This window comes from Chelmon rostratus, chromosome 11, assembly GCF_017976325.1.
Source record: "Chelmon rostratus isolate fCheRos1 chromosome 11, fCheRos1.pri, whole genome shotgun sequence".
Lineage (NCBI taxonomy): Eukaryota > Metazoa > Chordata > Actinopteri > Chaetodontiformes > Chaetodontidae > Chelmon > Chelmon rostratus.
Genome location: NC_055668.1, coordinates 6,856,976 through 6,875,778, shown reverse-complemented (window position 1 = coordinate 6,875,778; position 18,803 = coordinate 6,856,976). Strand labels below are relative to the sequence as shown.

General features: G+C 40.3%; 1 protein-coding gene across 1 annotated transcript; it reads right to left on the bottom strand.

Annotated features, from left to right (window-relative positions):
• Positions 1 to 1,483: 1,483 nt before the first annotated feature.
• LOC121614333 (rab11 family-interacting protein 2) lies at positions 1,484 to 18,352 on the bottom strand. The gene is made up of 6 exons (XM_041948153.1): positions 18,209 to 18,352; positions 16,775 to 17,374; positions 12,075 to 12,481; positions 10,723 to 11,077; positions 9,139 to 9,211; positions 1,484 to 6,981 (listed from the first exon to the last, which is right to left on the bottom strand). The coding sequence occupies exons 2-6, from the start codon at positions 17,125 to 17,127 to the stop codon at positions 6,757 to 6,759; spliced, it is 1,413 nt and encodes a 470-aa protein (XP_041804087.1). The 5' UTR covers positions 17,128 to 17,374; positions 18,209 to 18,352; the 3' UTR covers positions 1,484 to 6,756.
• Between the last annotated feature and the right edge of the window lie 451 nt (positions 18,353 to 18,803).

Sequence of the window (18,803 nt, the reverse complement as noted above, 5' to 3'; positions counted from 1 at the left end):
TTGACATCTGGACCCAGATCATCCACCAAGTTCAGGCCAGCTGCCCAAATAGGTCTGGTTTTTTCCCTAAAAACACCTCATCCATCTGCCGAATTTCTCCTCGTATAAGTTTCTCCATGATTGCCTGAGGCACTTCTATTCAGAGACGCGTGCGGGGTGACACTGATCCCTGCTATGACGCCCATCCATATTTAAAGGGGAGTGCAGGTGACCTGTGGGTGGCCCTTTCTGGCACGCTTGGGCTCTCCTGCACCCACAGAATCTAACATAACACGTTTGTCGGATATTTCCTCAAATTACAGCAATATGGCGTAATGCACAATGAACTAATGGGCTTTAATCTAGGAGGCACTCAGATGACACGTGCCACCGCCGTACAAAAGCTGCGATCTGTGAAATTCAATCTGTTGATGAATGTGCAAGGATGACAATGTGTACGCCAATTAGCTTATGAATACAACAGGTGACACCTACATAAAGCCCAATTACACACTTATTTGTGTTCAGTGACTCCAAGGCAGAGTATAAGTTAACCCAGGAAGATAAAAAATTAATCATGACGCATGCTGCCAATTCGGTCACCAGACAAATTATATTGAAATTAACTTTACGAGCATGGCTGCATCTAAATGTTGCTGACATGTAAATTTAGCCTCACATAAAGCAATGTTGAATCTAGTTATTTAATCAGCACAGGTGGTCACGTGTAGCATTCAAAGATTGTTACTTATAGGAGTTATGTCGTATGTAATTTTGTATTTTCCTGGTGTCCATGGTTACCACTGCTATGCATCTCATCACTGTCAGATGAAACGCAGTGTTGTGGCGTGCAGTGGCAGCTGCTGCGGTGCTGAGGTGCACCTCTTCAGGGACTACTAGGGGAGAGTTCATGTTTTAACCTGCTATGCGGCGGGGTGACGGGGAAGCAAACCCACCCACAAAAGCATCAGCGGGTAAACAACACAAGTGTTTCTTGTCCCAAGAGATTTCACACAGCCTTGTCGCACACATAGGCAAATTAGAGTGGAGTTTTAACAAGCAATCTTGCTACTCTGTTGTCAAACGATGCCACTTCTCTCTTTTGCCAGGAAGGCATGGGAATTTCTCCAGAACAAAAGGAAGAGCTGCTTTGAACAGGGAGAAAACAAAAGCTTGACACAAATCATCACAATTAAAAACACTAATCGTGGTTTAACTGCCAGTGAGATCAGAGTTAATTGAGAGTGGCTTTTAATTTATACAGAAGAATGATAGGACAGGTGTTGAACGAGAGGAACAGCTGAATGGCAATCCACTTTATGGAAGATTTGCATCGGATTTACACTGGAGTGTTGGATTAGTCAGATCTGCTAAGGATACGTATTATAAAATTCTAATTTCATTTGAGGTGAAAATATCTTTACAAGCTTTTGATTGTTTCACCAAAAAAGAAAAAAAAACAAGGAAAGAAAGAAAGAACAAAACAATATAACTGCAGTTTTCATTTAGAGTGAGTTTATTGAAAAGGACAATACAATCAACCTTGCTTGTGCCTTTCAAACTACAGCCAGTAGAACATCGGGATTTGATTATAATGACGGTGATGATAATATCTAAAAGTTCATGATTGAAACTGTAGTACGTGGAAAAAGGGTCATTATTAAGAAATGCATCATCAAACTGAATTAGTGTATGTGTTGGCACTTTACATATAGTCAGAATTAACATTATACTGTTATCATAATACATCTTCTAGACCCCAATGTGTTTCCAGAGCTACAATTATTTAAAAAAACAAAACAAAACATACATTCGTGTCCCCACACATCCAGGTATGAAAGTCTTGCATATTGGCTATTATGTGAAATATTAAAACAAACAAACTCATCTGCCTTCTCCGATGAAAGGACATTTTTTGACCAACATACACTCAATTCTGTAGTATTATAATATAATATAATATAATAACACATTACAATAAGGTTGTGTGATGAATGAAAATGAACCCAATCTAGTGGAATTAATGGTGTCTGGATCAGGAAAATACCATAGAATTTGGCAATAATGTAAAGAGTTACATAAACGTGATTGACATGCAGAGATGACGAATTCAAACACGACCATTTACCTTATCTTGTTACATTCGAGGCATGTGCCTGAATGAACCGCAAGGCCCAGCACACATCAAGTAGCTCCACAAGTAGACCAGCATGTTAGTATCAAAATTTCCTTTAAGGTCCCCACCATGTTAGGGCACTAAACTCAACTCATATTATTTTTAATTGTGCTGGCCTCTGTACACCACCCTCCACACAATTCTGTAAACTCAATGAAGCTTTGCTAACTGGCGAGATCTTTTATAAACACAGTCATCATTTCCTTCAAAACTGTGTGCCACATTACAAGCACCGTCAGGGGATTTAGCGGGAGCTTAAGTCTTAGTGTCTGGCAGCTGTATGTGGCCTATGGCAAGCAGCATCATATTATCAGTAGAAGACTTAAAAGACTGCCAGAGGAGGATTGTGAGATGCGACTTGAGCTTTATGTCATCTTCATCAAAAGGTTCAATGCATGCTTCGTCAACATGGAAAAAAAAAAAAAATCCACTCTTTTTTGTAATGGGGTGGACATTCACCTACGACACCTAGAACACACTTTAATGCATGTGCAAAACATTCCATATAATCTTAAATCACGACAAAGGCCGTGGCCAAATGATATAGGAAATTTTGCCTCTAAGCATTCTGAGTGCTTTGCATATTCAAACACTGGCATTAATTGGATGACAAATATTATGCAAAGTGGGAAGGAAGAAGTATAATAATGATGCAGGGATTTTTGCAATGTGCCCCTTTACACTGTTGTGGTACAGAATGATTTGAAAATGCTTTTCATTTAGATTTGTGTTTTAGTCTGACATCTAGCAAAGCACCAAATTATATTAAAGCATAAAGCAAATGTAGCAATCAAGCTAAAAGAAAATATGACAGCCAAAATTAATTAATTTGAACTACAAACCTCTCATTGCATTTGAACTAAATAACCTCAGGGTCCAAATGAAATTCAGCATTTCTGAAGACCTTATCTTTTGTTGTTTCATCATTCAAGCAAAGCAATGAGGCTTTAGGGCACATTGGAGAACAATGTATAAATCACCTGTTCCACACTCTGTACGAGTTGTCACACAATATGACCTACACCAAAACACCAATCCACGCATTTTGCTAGCAAAGATAAATTATCTATAGCTACAAAAAGGCCTGAGAAAGAAAAACCATTAGCATGTCTACTATCACAATTAAATCAGTTTGCCAATGCCAGTTTAGCTCTAATGAAAAACGGGGTGAATATTTTTAGTCAGTTTTACACTTTTATTCCCACTTTTGAAATTCCTTTCAACTTAACTCGTACTGACTGAAACTCGGACAGAATAAATCCCCAGGAAGCATGCTATAAACATTTTGCAGCACAACAAAATGTGCAAAAAAGTCAAGGGAGGTGAAGTGATATTACAAAGTGACTGTACAGTATGTACAATGGAAGTATTAAGAGCTCGGCAAGGTCCAGGAACAAGTGGCTAACTACCAATCCAGACTAGTTAAAGCTGTTGGTAAAGCCTGTAACTTGAGGAGACGGAGAGTTTACACTTCAGCACAAGTCGGAAGGCAATCAGTGAGAAGCTTTTCCTAATGGAAAACATTCTTTTCCACATATCTTCTTAATTAGCGTCACTTCATACCCATCATTTTATGTACTGATTCCAACATTTTTGGCTTGACAAAAAATATGCAAATCAGTTAACATTTTTCCAGTACAAAAGAATTTACCCAACATCTGTGTCACATCATCACACATCCACAATAAGTCTGAGTTTTGTCAGACTAATAGAAAGAAGGAAGGGGAAAAGAATCACCTAAGTGAAATGATCTCTTTGGATACACCAAATACTTTAAAAGGCAAGCGAGGTTCAATGGCCTTGTTAGTGTACTGTATATTATTATACATTTCATTGTATGTATTTCAAAGCCGACCAGAATACATTCAGTAACAAGAGATCTTGGCTTCAAGTCCAAAAAGAGATTACATACCTTCAGATGAAATAACTACTTTCGCAGCAGCAGAAAAATATTGGCAAGTAACAAATTGTGTTTCTGAGTGGTGCAACATTCATGAAAAATGAAAACTGACAAGTGTTTCTGACTGTTGACATTCCATAGATACAGTGCAGCACTTTGTCTCAGCTGTGATTTGGTATCATACAGTGTAAAGGTCAAATATTCTGAAGACGTACTTACAAAAGATATAAACACCAGAACTAATACCAGCAAAAGGACAAGGTGGATCATCATTTGAAAATCATTACAAATGGTCTACAACCTCGAGTAAACTATTATAATACAAGGCATGTTTAACACTGTACATGAACAGGAATAAACAATTAAAAATGTAAACCTAAACGTCAGTTAGTGATTACACTATTGTTGAACATCCAGCACGAGCGCAGGTGTGAAGTGATAAAAACTTGGCCTCTTTCTGAGACTAAAACTTTAACTAGTCAATCAGCTCATTTAAGTACCAGCCGTGTGAGCTAGCTGCCGCCCCACAGCTCACTCTGCATTTGTTCAGTAGAAAGTGATTAACGAAACAGAATTAAAGAGCGCTGTTAAACGTGGAAACAACATGTGCTGTTATGACATTAGCATCACAGACTGAGGCGACACACGAGATGACATAAGACTGTGAAATGAGGACAGTTAGTTTCTGACACGGGCTGTCAAACTGCTATTTATGACCTGAATGACACTGATTGGCTGTTTACCTCCAACAATTAGGAACTAATTCTTATTAGTAGTCACTGAACTGGTAAGACACACATCTTCTATGAATGTTAGCATTTGAACTGTTTTGACATTACATGAAGAAAAAATATATCTGAAATATACTGAGTCACAGTACATAATTAATTTGTGATAAGTATTTCATTGAAGGTAAACCGATATTAATGCTGATGGGAATTACATATAAAAACGGTATCAGTAAGATAATTAAGATAAGTTAATACATGAGATAAGTTAATACATGAGTCCTCAAATGAGCCAATTTTGTTTGGGATTTGTACAAACTCTACAGTGTTAATACAGTAGAATGGGGGTGAGGGAGGGGGTGAGGGATACAGTAGCGTTTTTACCATAAAGTACCGTATAAATACATTAAAATAATGTTTATATGTAAATGCTCTATGACACATTTATAAATAAAGATTGTACAGCATATATCTACATGTGCCGCTAGGTACCATTGATACAATCTTCAGCAAAAACTGTAAATGAACGAGATGAAGGCTGAACAACTTGTGTCGGCTGCAACAAAGACCTCCCAGCTTACCAGTGAATCAAAAATGTGATTAAAATGTAAACGAGAACACTACCAGCAGAACATAAAGCAAGATACTCAAGTTATGATTATTGCACTTAAAGTCAGTAAAATGACCACCTTCAGAGAGCGATGGTGAGACCCTTGGTCCAAGAAACTTAAAGGTCCGGTGTGGAGGATTTACTGGCATCTAGTGGTGAGGTTGCAGATTGCAACCAGCTGAATACCGTCCAGCTCACTTATCGTTTTCAAAACATGTAGGAGGATCTACGGTGGCTGTGAAACATGGGAAAAAAACGCGAAAGGCGAGTCCATAGTGATTGGTTTGTCCTAGTCGGCTACTACAGAAACATGCCAGTGAAACATGGTGGACTCGCCGAAGAGGACCCACTCCCTCTGCAGATATAAAGAGTTAATTCTGAGGTAACGACAACCCAACAATTCTTATTTTCAGGTGATTATACACTAATGAAAACACACTTATGAATATCATATTGCATTTCTGCCAATAGATGTGCCTCAATCCTACACACTGGACCTTTAAATGATAGTCATCACAAATAAAGAATGGAAAGACAGTTACTCATGATAGGAATGTACATTTGTTCGTTTTTTGAAAAAAAAAAGCATGATTCAGTGAGCTAGAAAGAAACCAGACTCCCAGATACTGTCCAGTAACTTCTTACCGAAAACCACCTCCAGCCTTTCTAATAATACCCATGAATCACTCAGGCTATTATGTAGGAGAGCGCAGAAGAGGCTCGGAACAAGGCTCGCCGATGCTGCCTCTTCTAAGTGTGTTTCGTAGTTTAGGTGGCAAGGTTAAGACTCGTACGTGAGTGTAAACACAATAACTACAGCTTCATTTTATCCACTTGACCGTCTTTCAGCAAACGGCACACAACTGCGACTACAGCATCTGGTAAACATGAATTTGGCTGCATTTGCACCTTAAAAGCTTTTGGCCAGATGACAGCAGCTGTGTGTGCAGCAGACCTCTGTGGGTTCACAAGTGCATTCAATAGAGCTAAATCTAACCTTTGTCAAAAATATGGATTTGATTTGACTTTAATCAACCAATTATTTTTTTTCTTATCCTGTTTAAGCACCAAAAAATGCACAAGTATTCATGAAGTAATTTAAAACTGAATATACTGGAATGAGATTTCTGCCAAACAAAGAAGGCAAAGAAAACCCCCCGAATGAACTAAAATAACCAAAAAATTGAAAAAAGTCTATAAAAACTACATCCACTGAATACAAACGTTTTAAAGCAAAGACGTAAGTAGATCAGAAATTTGGCTTGGATCAATCCCACTTGTTCCCTCCTATTTTACCGTACGATACTGATACATGAGCTACAGCTAAACCTTCATTAGTAACTTTTCATCCTGTGTCTTTTCTCTACTTTTTGCAAAGTTTACCCGCCTTCTTTTTTGGCTCATAGGGCGTCCGAAGAATGCTCGGCGTCTCCTCCATGACGCGCACTAGTAGGTTATCGATGTAGTCTTCCAGCTCCCTGATGTGGGCGTCTTTCTTTTTCACCACTTCTTTCTGCTTGATGAGTTCCTGCACGACCTCCTCGAAGGACAAGTTGCTATAGGCGGCCACGCTTTCCTGTTTCGTCTCCTGTGAATATAAAACAAGTAAATGCTCAACTCATCCCCAGCTGTTTCCGAGGTTACACACTCCATAATCATCATATTTTGCAAATACATTTTTTTTTGTAGAAGTACATGACACAGATAATGATCTGTCAAATGTCAGCATCTGATAACAGAGGCAAGACTAAAGATAGCCTTTAAGTTCAGTCATTCTGCGACTGAGAAAATAGACTAATTACATGTGTTGGCCTAATGTGATGTAAACTGTCATATGTCTATCTCTTGTTCTCTGGTGCTAATAAAGGCTAATTGGGAGTTGCTAAGATGATGCTTCTCAAGGGACTTAGCACTGACATGTCAATGAATTCTGTGGTGGATGTTGTAATTCCAATGCTGTGTGACAATGCTTACAACAAATCAAGAGCAGTTTAAATGCTCTAATGGGACTGAAGTTTGACACTACAGCGCACAGTGAGAAAGTGGTTTTGTTTTTTAGTTTCAAGCATCTAAAAGTATAATCTTTCTAACTAGGCAGGGTGCAGGCAAAGAGTCTAAATAGCCTGTCAGAACTTAATAATAAAGACTTCCAGAAAAATGGAATCTTTGTTTTGAGGGGAAATGCCAGGCTGCATATTTCTGCAATTAAAGGTCAGGCTAATAAATACCAAAATAAGGATGCAACCCAAGCCCAGCTTTGCTCTTTGAGGACAACCTATTTGGACAGAGCAGCGTGGTACGGTATGTGCAGATCATATTGCGCAGGTACGAGAGGAGCTGTAATCGTTTTTAATGAGGGACCACTTTATCGCTTCAGTGCTGGGCATCCTCCCCCGAACGGATAGAGCAGCAAAGCCTTCACCCTGTTTAAAATACCACACTTATCAGCTTCCACTCCCATGCACCATTCAAGCCTCTACTGCTGGGGAAAGACAATGCAGAAAGACCTGGAGCGGGACTGCTTACCAGGTATCTTATCGCTTCTAACAGCATGGAGGCTACTGTGGGGCGACACAAACCAAAATGAAATATTTGCCACTGAGATTAAATGTCCAATGTAAGGAGGGTTTCAAGAACAGAGCTCGGTAACCTATTCCACACACACAACGCAAAAAAAGGCAGCTCACTGAAAGACACTGCACTTAAGCCATTTGAGAGGGAATAAGAGAGCTGACTGCCATATGGAAGTGCATGTTGGTTACAAGCATATGTACATGCACGCGCACACACACCACAATAGTCAGGAGCTTTAGTGGCTGGTGACAAAGGCCTGGAAATGACCATGAATTGGCAAAGTAATGATGACCATTTTTCTGCGATCAGTAGTGAGGAGAAGATAAGGCGGACACTTGGCATTCTCCAGTTGTGTCATTACAGTTTCTAATGAGCTCAGCTTTGAGAATCTAAAAGCTCAGTCCTTTGAAATCTCTCACTGCCCTCCCTCCCCCTCCTGTGTGTGGTTAATTAGGGCCTTGAAGCAGAGGAAATGGGAGCCACCATTTCTGCGAGGCACTGCGGCATGCACGGGGGCACATGTGTGGATACCGACAGCCCTCAACACCCACAAAGAAAGGTGAGGAAAGCCATTATCAGCATTCTCCTTCTCATTTAGGCATCACTTTGACTACTGCTCCCTCATAAATACCAATTTTGCTGTGTAATAGTTGGCAAATTTGATTTTTTTTTTTTCAAATTGGAAATGCAAAATAATCCAAACTAACCACAAAATGCAAAGGGCAAAAATGGCATGTACAAATAATGTAATGATCATTAAGAAGAAAAACAGATGACATTTCTATGTCTTTTCACAACAAAAAGCTCCAATTATGGAATAAGTGCAACACACCACTATGACTGACCTTACAGCCTGAAATTTCACACCACTTCAAATCATGACCAGACCAGACATGATGACCAATGTGTGCAGCTGCTAATTAGTTGAATGGCACATCTGAGTTTTCAGCGCCCTCAGAGATCAACGTCACCAGCTGCTATGTCAAATGAACTTGGAGTTCTCAATTAAAAATCTGCATGATGCTACACAGGAAGTAATGACACAGTTACAAGTGCTGGGGTCATTTCTCATTTTTTCTAATCTCAATCATTGCCATGTAAAACTGACAACGTGCAACAATATCACCTCACAAATCATTTGATTTTATGAGGGTTGCGCTGCCTTGCTTACATTTTTCTTGACATAGATGTCCTTCTTCTTCTGGCCAAAGCTGATGTCTTCACTTCTCGCTGACTTTTTATCACTGCGAAGCAATCGAAAAGAAAGTTAGTAATCACATGAAGGTATTACAGTGAATACTTTGGATATACTTATCGCCATTCTATGAATACAGAGGTGTCTTTACCCTGTACTGATTTGGGTATTTGTGGTGGCTATGATAATTTATCAAGGAATACACTTTTCATTATGGCATGTTGTTACTGCAGCCGTGAATAAGCTCATCAATAAATAACATACTTAAATCCATCGTTTTGTATTCAAGCACCACATTATAAATGACCACTGAGCTACTGTATGACAAAGGCAGCAGTAAAGATGATGGACTACTGGCTACAGAGATAAGTGTTTAATTGGGTGGTCTATCTCTGCAGAGGATCTCATTACTATAGCTCAGAGGGCTCCGTTATCAAGCCCAAGCTCTCTAAAGAGCCACTAATGACACCTTCCACTCTGATAAACCAGAACTTAGCCACAGTGCTCACCAACTCTTTATGTAACACAGGAAATAGACATAACCAGCTCAGTGGAAATGTTTGAATAACATTATTTGACAACAGAATGAGGGAAAAAAAGGGGTCTGTCACATAGATTTCAATCAACAAGGTATTCCAAACTTTATGGGAATGTTGTAACCAATATCCAGGAGTACAGAGGTTGTCCCATGGCGTAGCAAGATCATGTTTTGGGATTATGACATGATTTAAGGAATACAATGAAAAACATTCAGTGGTGATATGCTCTACAGAACTACTGCTGCACAGGTGCTGAATGCAGATTTTAGCCACATGGATGGAGGCTAAATTTAAGTCAAGGAAGAAATAGATATTTCAGTGGAACATATTAGGAAGTTCGTAATGTTTCTTAGTCACATGCATGTTGCAAACTATGAACAAGTTGTCAGCAGTTGACACTGTTAAAACAAAACACCAAACCAAACCTTGCTGTCTCATAGATGTCTATTGATGTAACATGTACAAATCAAAACAAAGGCAACTATAAATATGCTTCAGTTTTTTTGTAGATCTTTTTTAACCAGAGAGAGATGAGCATTTACAGAAGTTGCTTCTTCAGGAGGAAGTATTCTGGATTTCTAAATTGAGCACTCTAAGCCCGAGTGGGATAAATGAGGAACTGGAGCTGAAGCCATTTTTTTTAGTGTCTTCTAGATTATATTTGTCCTCAAAGAACTAACATATCTGACAACAACTGGAAACTCAGTTCAGGGGAGGATGTGTTGAGGTCTGTCTGTTTTGTATTTGCGGTCATTTATATCTCTCATGCAAATCCACTAACAGTAATAATGGTATTTTGTCAAAAGTAGTTTTTAAACATTGTTTTATGTACTTGGTATCTATGGAGATTTACAGGTCACATGACTGATTAATGGACTGTTTATCTAGAAACTAGAAACAACCTTAATGAAGGCAAGACAGCAGAAAACGTTCTGTGAGATGAATAAAGCATGGTGTGCTGGAATTGTGCGGTGTATTTTAATTTTGAGGAACAGTACAAAACAAAAAAAACAAGCACTACCTGGTTTTGTAGCTCGAGCTGAACGGGTTAGTGTCTGCTTGTGAGTCTCCACTAAAGGGGTTGGGGGAACGCAGGTCTCCGGAGCTGCCCGAACGGCCCCCGTTGCTGGTCTTGCGGCCCTCCTTCTTTCCCGTCACACGTTCCAGTAGGCTGACCTTCTCCTTTTTCTCCTTCCGCTCTGGCCGGTCCCACAGCTGCCCGTGCTCCCCCTCAAACGGGTTGCGGTTGCGTGGGAGCGTGGCATACTTCTGTGGCAGGGTGTCACTGATATCAGTGAAAGGGTCACTGTGTGCCTCGCCATCCTGGTAGCCTGGCACCTCGCTCTGGGAACGCCTGTGAGGGCCGCCTGCACTCCCTGGAAGAGAAACCAAAAGCAGTATATGTATCAAGTTAGGAAGTAGGTCATTAATGGTCGACACCAATTGCTGATGTGATGTCACTAGAACTGGTTTCTCTTTATAAACACTTTTACAAAGGAACTCGTGAAAATCACCACTCTCTTTGTTGTGTACCACACACTAAGGACAGCTTGTTGTATAATTTAAACCCTCCAAATCTTCAGTTCCATTCCTCCTACCTTCAGAACTTTGAATAGGTTCCCCTCCCCTGCATGCCAATCTGAATCATCACACAGACGCTTGTAAGATAAAGTCAAAATCATCATAATGTAACTGCCTCAGATGGCTGTATAGCACAGGTCGGACAGTGAAGATGGGGCGGGCAGCGAGTTGAGTAATAAGCCTACTTGTTTGCCTTTCATTAGAGACCAACTGTTAAATCAGTGAATTCTGATAGTTGGCTGACTGCTTGGCAGCTTCCCTTAGCAAATTTTGCTGCTTCACCACAAAATGATCACATTGTGTCTGTAGAGTCTAACATGATCGTTAATCAAACCTGACATCGCCAGATAAAGACTTTTAGCGGCTATTTAAGACGTGTCATTCCACCCCGTTCTTCACCCATTGAGCTTATTTTACATTGTTATGCAGTTGTTATTGTTAAAATCGTGACTATTGTTTGCATTATTTACAGCTACAGTAACTGAAAAACTGGGGAGGGACAAATGGAAGGCTGGTGGAGGAGGAAGGTCCAGGCCAGTTTTACACTAGTCAGCCACAGGGATTAATTAAGGTCACAAATTGATGACTCACTAATCATCAGTGATTTCAGTTGACAAAAAAACAAAATTGGTGATATTCAAAATCTCTGTCAACTCCCTGCAGACATGTGCCTAGCAGCAATAAAAGTTTACCTGGTCCAAATGAAAAAAATATTTATTTAAACGGCAAATATAACAAATATTGAAACAAACTGATGCAAGGAATCTGAAAAATAGAAGCCTTGCTCATTACCACTCTCTTCTATGGAGTTCATGGAGTCCAGCTTGGGCCGAAAGTGGGTCCCAATGAGATCTGACATGGAATGGGCCGCAGAGAGTTTATGGGTACCAGCCAGTAGTGGTCTCTTGACCTTCGCTTCAGGCTGGGGCTGTGGTTCTGGGACGACGGACTGACGGTTGGGCTCCGAGTCACACATGGCAGAGCGAGGCAGGATGGCTGACGATGTGTCACAAATGCCGCTGTCATGTTTGCGACCCTTCATTTTGTCCTTCAGTTTGGAAAAAGGGGAGCGGGGCTTTTCCTTCATGGAGAGGTCAAACATGCTGGCTGTCATGTTGTTCCTCATAAACTGGATGCTGACTTGGATGCGGCCCCGCTCTTTCTTCTTCTTCCCTGGCTTGGACTCCAAGGAATACCAGCTAAAGTGAGAGCAGAGGAAGCTTAGCCTGAGCATATTCAATGAGACAATTTAAAAAAAAAGAGGAGGATTTATGAAAATCTTATGAGTTAATTACACATAATTCAATATACCTCAGTAAGACAGATATACAAAGTCAGAGTGTGGCAGAAATCCTTACACTATCAAACAATATGACAAATGTAAAAAAAAAAAAAAAAAATAGCTACTAACTATCTAATGTACTCTACCTATTTCTTTGTGGACACCACGGAAAGGGCTAATTTGATCAGAGTAGTCCAATGGCTACACACAAATACTGGGGCTTAAATCGTTTGAACCTTCTTTTGACACGAATGAGAATACAATTTATCATTCAGAGGACAAACATTATTCTTTGCAAACTGAAAATAAGAAAAAGCCTGCTGCTGAATAATATAGACCATTTCAGGCTGCTTTTGGGCTCCTATTTGTTTAACATCTCTGCCTTTTCAACTGGAAGTAATGGGATTTATGCCTTCACTCTGAGCAAAATAAAGTGGCATTTGCACAAATCTGGTCTTTGTTCAGAAATGCAACGACAAGCAATTGGGAAATTGCAAAGCCACATCGCAGGGCAACCCAACAGTTCATACATGCTAATGAGACATATCCTCTGTGTTATAGGGCTTGTGATAATGTCCTTTAGGAAACCAGCGTCAGGATGAAACAACATCAGTGAATGTATGCTGTCTGCTTTTGACACATTTATCTGGTAAATGCTGTGGGTGTATTTTAAACTATGGTCACATCAATATATTGGTCTTTGTACTCGCCCACCTCCATCATGGTGCAGTTTGATAAGTGTAATCAATTTTCAACTTCAACACATATTTGCATAAATGTATTTGCTATCATACAATTACTGATATTTCTTCCTGAATTTAAATGGAGATTTGTTGCGTCCCTTGAATTCCAGCATGAAAAAAAAATCTGGATCACTTAAATTCAAAAAAGGTGTTGGTACCGCCATTTGAAAAACCACAGCTGTTGAGCGCTATTCTAAACCGTCTAGCTCGTGGCTCAGGAGCCCAGTCATGAAAGGCCTTGTTGGGTCCGATTCCCAGGCTGCGCACCGTGCACAGTCTGATCAGCAGCCACAGCATGCCGCTGCCGTGGGGCCGGGGCTGCACCTCACGTGTGTCTCAAGGCCAAGATAAACCTCCCTGTGCTTGGAACCACAATCCTCCCACTCGGGCCCAGACCGCTGGGAAACTCCTCACAATCAACAAACACAGGTGTGCGATAATTATGGGCTGGCTACTCAGATATCAAGACGGGCTTTCCTCCCCAATATGTCAGTTCAAAAACACTGCCGATAGGCCGCGGTGAACACAGACACACAGTGGAGTGTGGATATAGTATCGAGGGTCCTGGCGTCATTGTCAAGTATGCCTGCAGTGCGGGATTAGGCCAACAAGCAACGTGAGCATATCCATTACAGAACCTCTGCTGAAAAAGAGCACGGCCTCGAGGTGCATCGTTCAGGCACCTAAAACAAATAAAACCCATGATTATAACGTATTGTGATTCTCTCAACTGATGGGCAAAGAGGAAGTGTGCTAATGTCTTCCATGTTGAAATGTGCAGTGAGCTAATTAACACCAGATCCAATTTGGTTATTCTGTTCCTGTTGGCTTAATGCAGGGTTAAAAAACATGTGTGTGTTGGACTTGTAACGTTCAACACCCCAAAGTTTAGCCAAATATTATACTTTAAGCTAAGATGGTAGGTACACTACGCTGGTGAAGTTTACTCTACATTTATTTAATTTCTCTATCTGCTCAAGCCTTTAAGACAGTACTTTTCACAAACCTTATTCCAGAATGCACTAGACAGAGGTCGGGTTAACAGTCTAGACAAACCACTTGTTAATTAAAGAGCTTACTCAGTTCAACACACACACACTTTTAGCCACATATACAGCACTAGTCAAAAGTTTGGACACACCTTATCAATTTAACAGCAAAGTGCAGAGGCAGTGTTGGTATACAGTAAATAGCTCTAAGAGTCACTCAACTAAGTAATGATAAATGACATAGGAAAGTCAGTCAATCCAGAAAATGCCAAGAACTTTGTATCTTCAAGCGCAATCGCAAAACCACAGATGGTATGATGAAACTGGCTCTGAGAACCACCCCAGGAAAGGAAGACCAAGAGCTTAATTTCAGATTACATCGCACATAAAAGCATCACTGGGTTCAAGTAGGGTATCTGCATGGTGGTTCTCCCCATGAAGCATGGGGGAGGAGGTATGACAGTTTGGGGATGCTCTGCCTGTGACACTGTTGGCGATTTATTCAAAATTCAAAGCACGCTGACAGGAACCAGCATGGCTACCACAACATTCTGCAGCGACACGCCACGTCATCTGGTTTTTGCTTCATGGGGCCATCATTTGGTCTTGGACTGGACATTGATTAAAAACACACGTCCAGGCTGTGTAAGGGCTATTTGACCAAGAAGGAGAGCGACAGAGTGCTGCATCAGCTGACCTGGCCTCTATAATCAACTGACTTGAACCCCGCTGAGATGGTTTGGGATGTGTTGGATGGCAGAGTGAAGAAAAAGCAGCCAACAAGTGCTCAGCATTTATGGGAACTCCTTTTACTGTTGCAAAAGCATTCCAGGTGAGCGCCTCATGAAGCTGGCTGAGAGAATGCCAGCAGTGTGTAAAGCTGTCATCAAAGCCAGAGGTGACTATTTTGAAGAAATATACAACACATTTTGCTTTGAATACATTTTTTACTGATCACATAATTCTACACGTGTTATGTCATAGTTTTGATGATTTTATGATTGTCTTTTGTATTTATCTACAATGTAGAAGAGAATAAAAATAAAGAAAAAACATTGAATGGGAAGGTGTGTCCAAACTTTTGACTGGTACTGTATATTTAAATTTGCTATTTAAAATCTCCATCAGTTTTACATGTCTGTTGGGCTGAGAAAGGCACACAGAGCATTCAAACAAAAATAAAACACGAAGAGTAAGTGAACTCCACACAGAACATGCCAACAGGCCGCTTGTTTTCACACCCAACTTTGAAAACAATTGCATGTACAGGACTGACTAACAAGACATGTTTGGCCAGCTCCACTAGTTTCAATTAGGCCAACTGCGGCGCACTATGTCAGTGATTAAGCTAAAAATAATCTCTCAACAATGTAGGTCAATTCATTGCAAAGCCTAAAACAATAGAGGGTCGATAAAATGGAAAAATTCAACCAATGTGTGGTCACTGTGCACAAATGCATTACCTCATCTGTGATAGTTGTGTTAGATAGTTTACAATTGAAGCTTCAATCTGGTGTCTCTGTCAGACCAGTCCACCTACTAGGCAACAAACAATTTAATTTCTGCTCTTTAAATTAAAGCAGATCTGTCTAGTAAAATGTATTTCAAAAACAAGTACATAAAGTGAATAAAGGACAATGCCATGGTATTTAAATCATGTGGTGTAAAGGAGAAGGTCATAAACCTAATTGAGAACAGAGAATATAACACACAAAATGCAACACATTGCCATTAGGTGTAGCCTAATATGGCAATAACACATGTAGAAAAAGTGACAAATAACAACTAATTTATCCCATGCTGTAATCCACTCATGGCTGGAATAGTTCTGGGAATATGTTCCACTTCATTCCTCAACCAACAGCACACTGATGCATGACTGTGAGCTGGAGTTGCTTGAATGCTATAAAAGCATCACATAGAAAAGAGCTCAAATACTGCACTTGATGCTCCAAATGTGACCCAAGACTCTGTACGAAATGTACCACATATCAAAGGAGACAACTGAACTCACTTTAGTGGCATCCACATACAACAGAGACATCCCAGAGTGCAAAATTGTAATTTAAAAAAAAAAAATTAGCTTGGTATATTTTAGTTTTTCCTGCATCAACTGTTCCATCATTCTCATATTATTCAGAAAATTGACCCAAGTATTCTCTTGTAAGGACATGACTGTGGTTCTACTCTTCATTGCAAAATTTAGTCGGTGTAATATTGTGAAGTAATAGCATTGTAATGATTGTATAGATGAAAGATGGGTGATTGATGGTAGCACACTGGTCACCTTAAATTCAACTTTTCATTTTTACTGACTGACGTTATGCTGCCCTCATCATTCAAAGGAAGCATACTGCCAAAACATCTTCAATAAATGAAACAGAGCAAAAATTCCTGTTAAGACTGTTTAATTCTGTCAAGAATTATGTGGCTTGAAGTGAGACCTTGGACTTTACTGCTACGGTTTATGATACTTACTCAGTTTTCTTTCGCTCCTTGTTATCGAAGATTTCATTCAGGTTGATGGACCTTTGACCCAGGAACTTGTCGATCCCAACCAAGGACCGATGCATCACTATAAGGCAGAGTTCATATACTTCTGGGTTGCCTTCCAAAAGTAAACCAGGTAATTCAAAAGAGGCTTCTTCCCTCCAGACAGGGTTTAGTGTTTTCTCTGCCACTGATGTTGAGTACTTTTCTTTGCCCAGCTGGATGATAGTGTAGGCATCATTGGTGCCATTTTTGCCCTTGGGCTGTAAACCGGTTGCTTGAAGAACAGTGGCTTGGACATGGGTTGGAAACCACTTTTGAGACTGCTCGCCCAGTGACATGGTCAGCACTGGTTATCAACTGAAAGCCATTCAAAACAAACTAAATGATGATAAATTTATGTGGTTCGTTCTTTTAGTGAGTGTGATGTGCAAAAAGCAACAAACATGATTCACTATAGTTTGCTGTCCATGCAAATGTGGTTTATGTGCCTACAGTAGCATTCATTACATGCAATGACAAGTCTGACAAGCTCTGCAAGCCTCATCTTCTGTCAAATCACAGATGTCCAAGCCACTGGTGAGTCATCTGAAATGTAAAAAAAAGCACAAAAAGAAACAGAATAGCATCAGTATCTTTCCCAGAACCATGACATGACTCATGCGGATGCACATAGAACATTGATATTAAGCCAGCTGATGATTACAGCCAGCTATGATGGCAGTCACTTGTACCGACATGTGATTTTTAAGTTATTAGAGGAAATATCAAGACTTGAACATAAATTAGATTCTGCTATATGCGTTTGTGTATATCTATAAATATGGCTCCCTAAGCTGGAGAATCAAGACTGAAACTGATGATCTCATCCAGTGACACATTTTGGTGTTGGTCTGTTGTCACTGAATTACTGACTCAGTGGGATGATGGCATGATTGTTTCATATATTACTTCCAAATTGACAACAAGAAGAAAAAGATGCGCCGACTGTCAAGTAAAATCTCCATAGGTGGTGTCAAGCTGTCTTTTCGTTTTTCCAACGCAAATAAACATCTCCAGGTTTTATCTCTAGGTGACTCATATCTGAAGTTTGTGTATCTGTTGTTCAACTTCAAGAGAAACTGGATTTAATTCACAAATTATATACATATGATAACACTGATATAGCCACGTGAATTCCATTGGGGTGGAACTTACCTTTGAGTGAGCATCTTTCCACAAGTTTGTCATAATGAACTGAGCAGTCATTGAACTGACTGGTCTATTCATGCTTACGAGCAGCCGTAAACACTGCCAGCTGATAAGTTTTGCTATTGTTGTTATATTCTATAAGGCTTCAGGATAACGTTAGCTATGTGCGGCTAGCTACTGAGCTAGCAAGCACACACAGCATCACACACACACACACACACAGCAGCTTACCTCGGTGTCATTTTCGTCGACAATGGAAGGACGTTCAGCGCCAGAGACCGGCTTCACAAATACATTCATGCGGTGGTTTCTGGGGCAAATGCCAGCTAATTTTAGTTGTTGCTGCTGCTGTTGTTGCTATCCATTGCTACTCACTGCCGTCGGCCAGCGATGAGCTTTACTTCCTACTCTGACGTCACTTCCACACCACCCCGATGAAAAGCGTTAAAAAAAAAGAGAGACGGTCGCACGCGCGAACGCACACGCGCTCGCGCACTGCAAGCTGTGGCTACAGAGGATCTGAAATGTAGATAAGAAACAGACACAACTGTGATAAAATGCTGAAGAACACAAGAAAGAAAGAAAGAAAGAAAGAAAGAAAGAAAGAAAGAAAGAAAGACATAGAAGAGCAAATCATGTAAGGTATTGTGGATTTTGAGTTGTGGGTTTACTGTACAGGTTAGCAGTAATGAGAGGCTAGCTGTATAAATTACTTCAGCTAACACGCTGTCCTCTGGAAGATATGGCCATGTATGTGCTTTTGTGCGTGCGTGTGAGTGCGCGTGTGCTCGTGGGTGCACTTTGTTTGAGAGAGGTAAATCATACA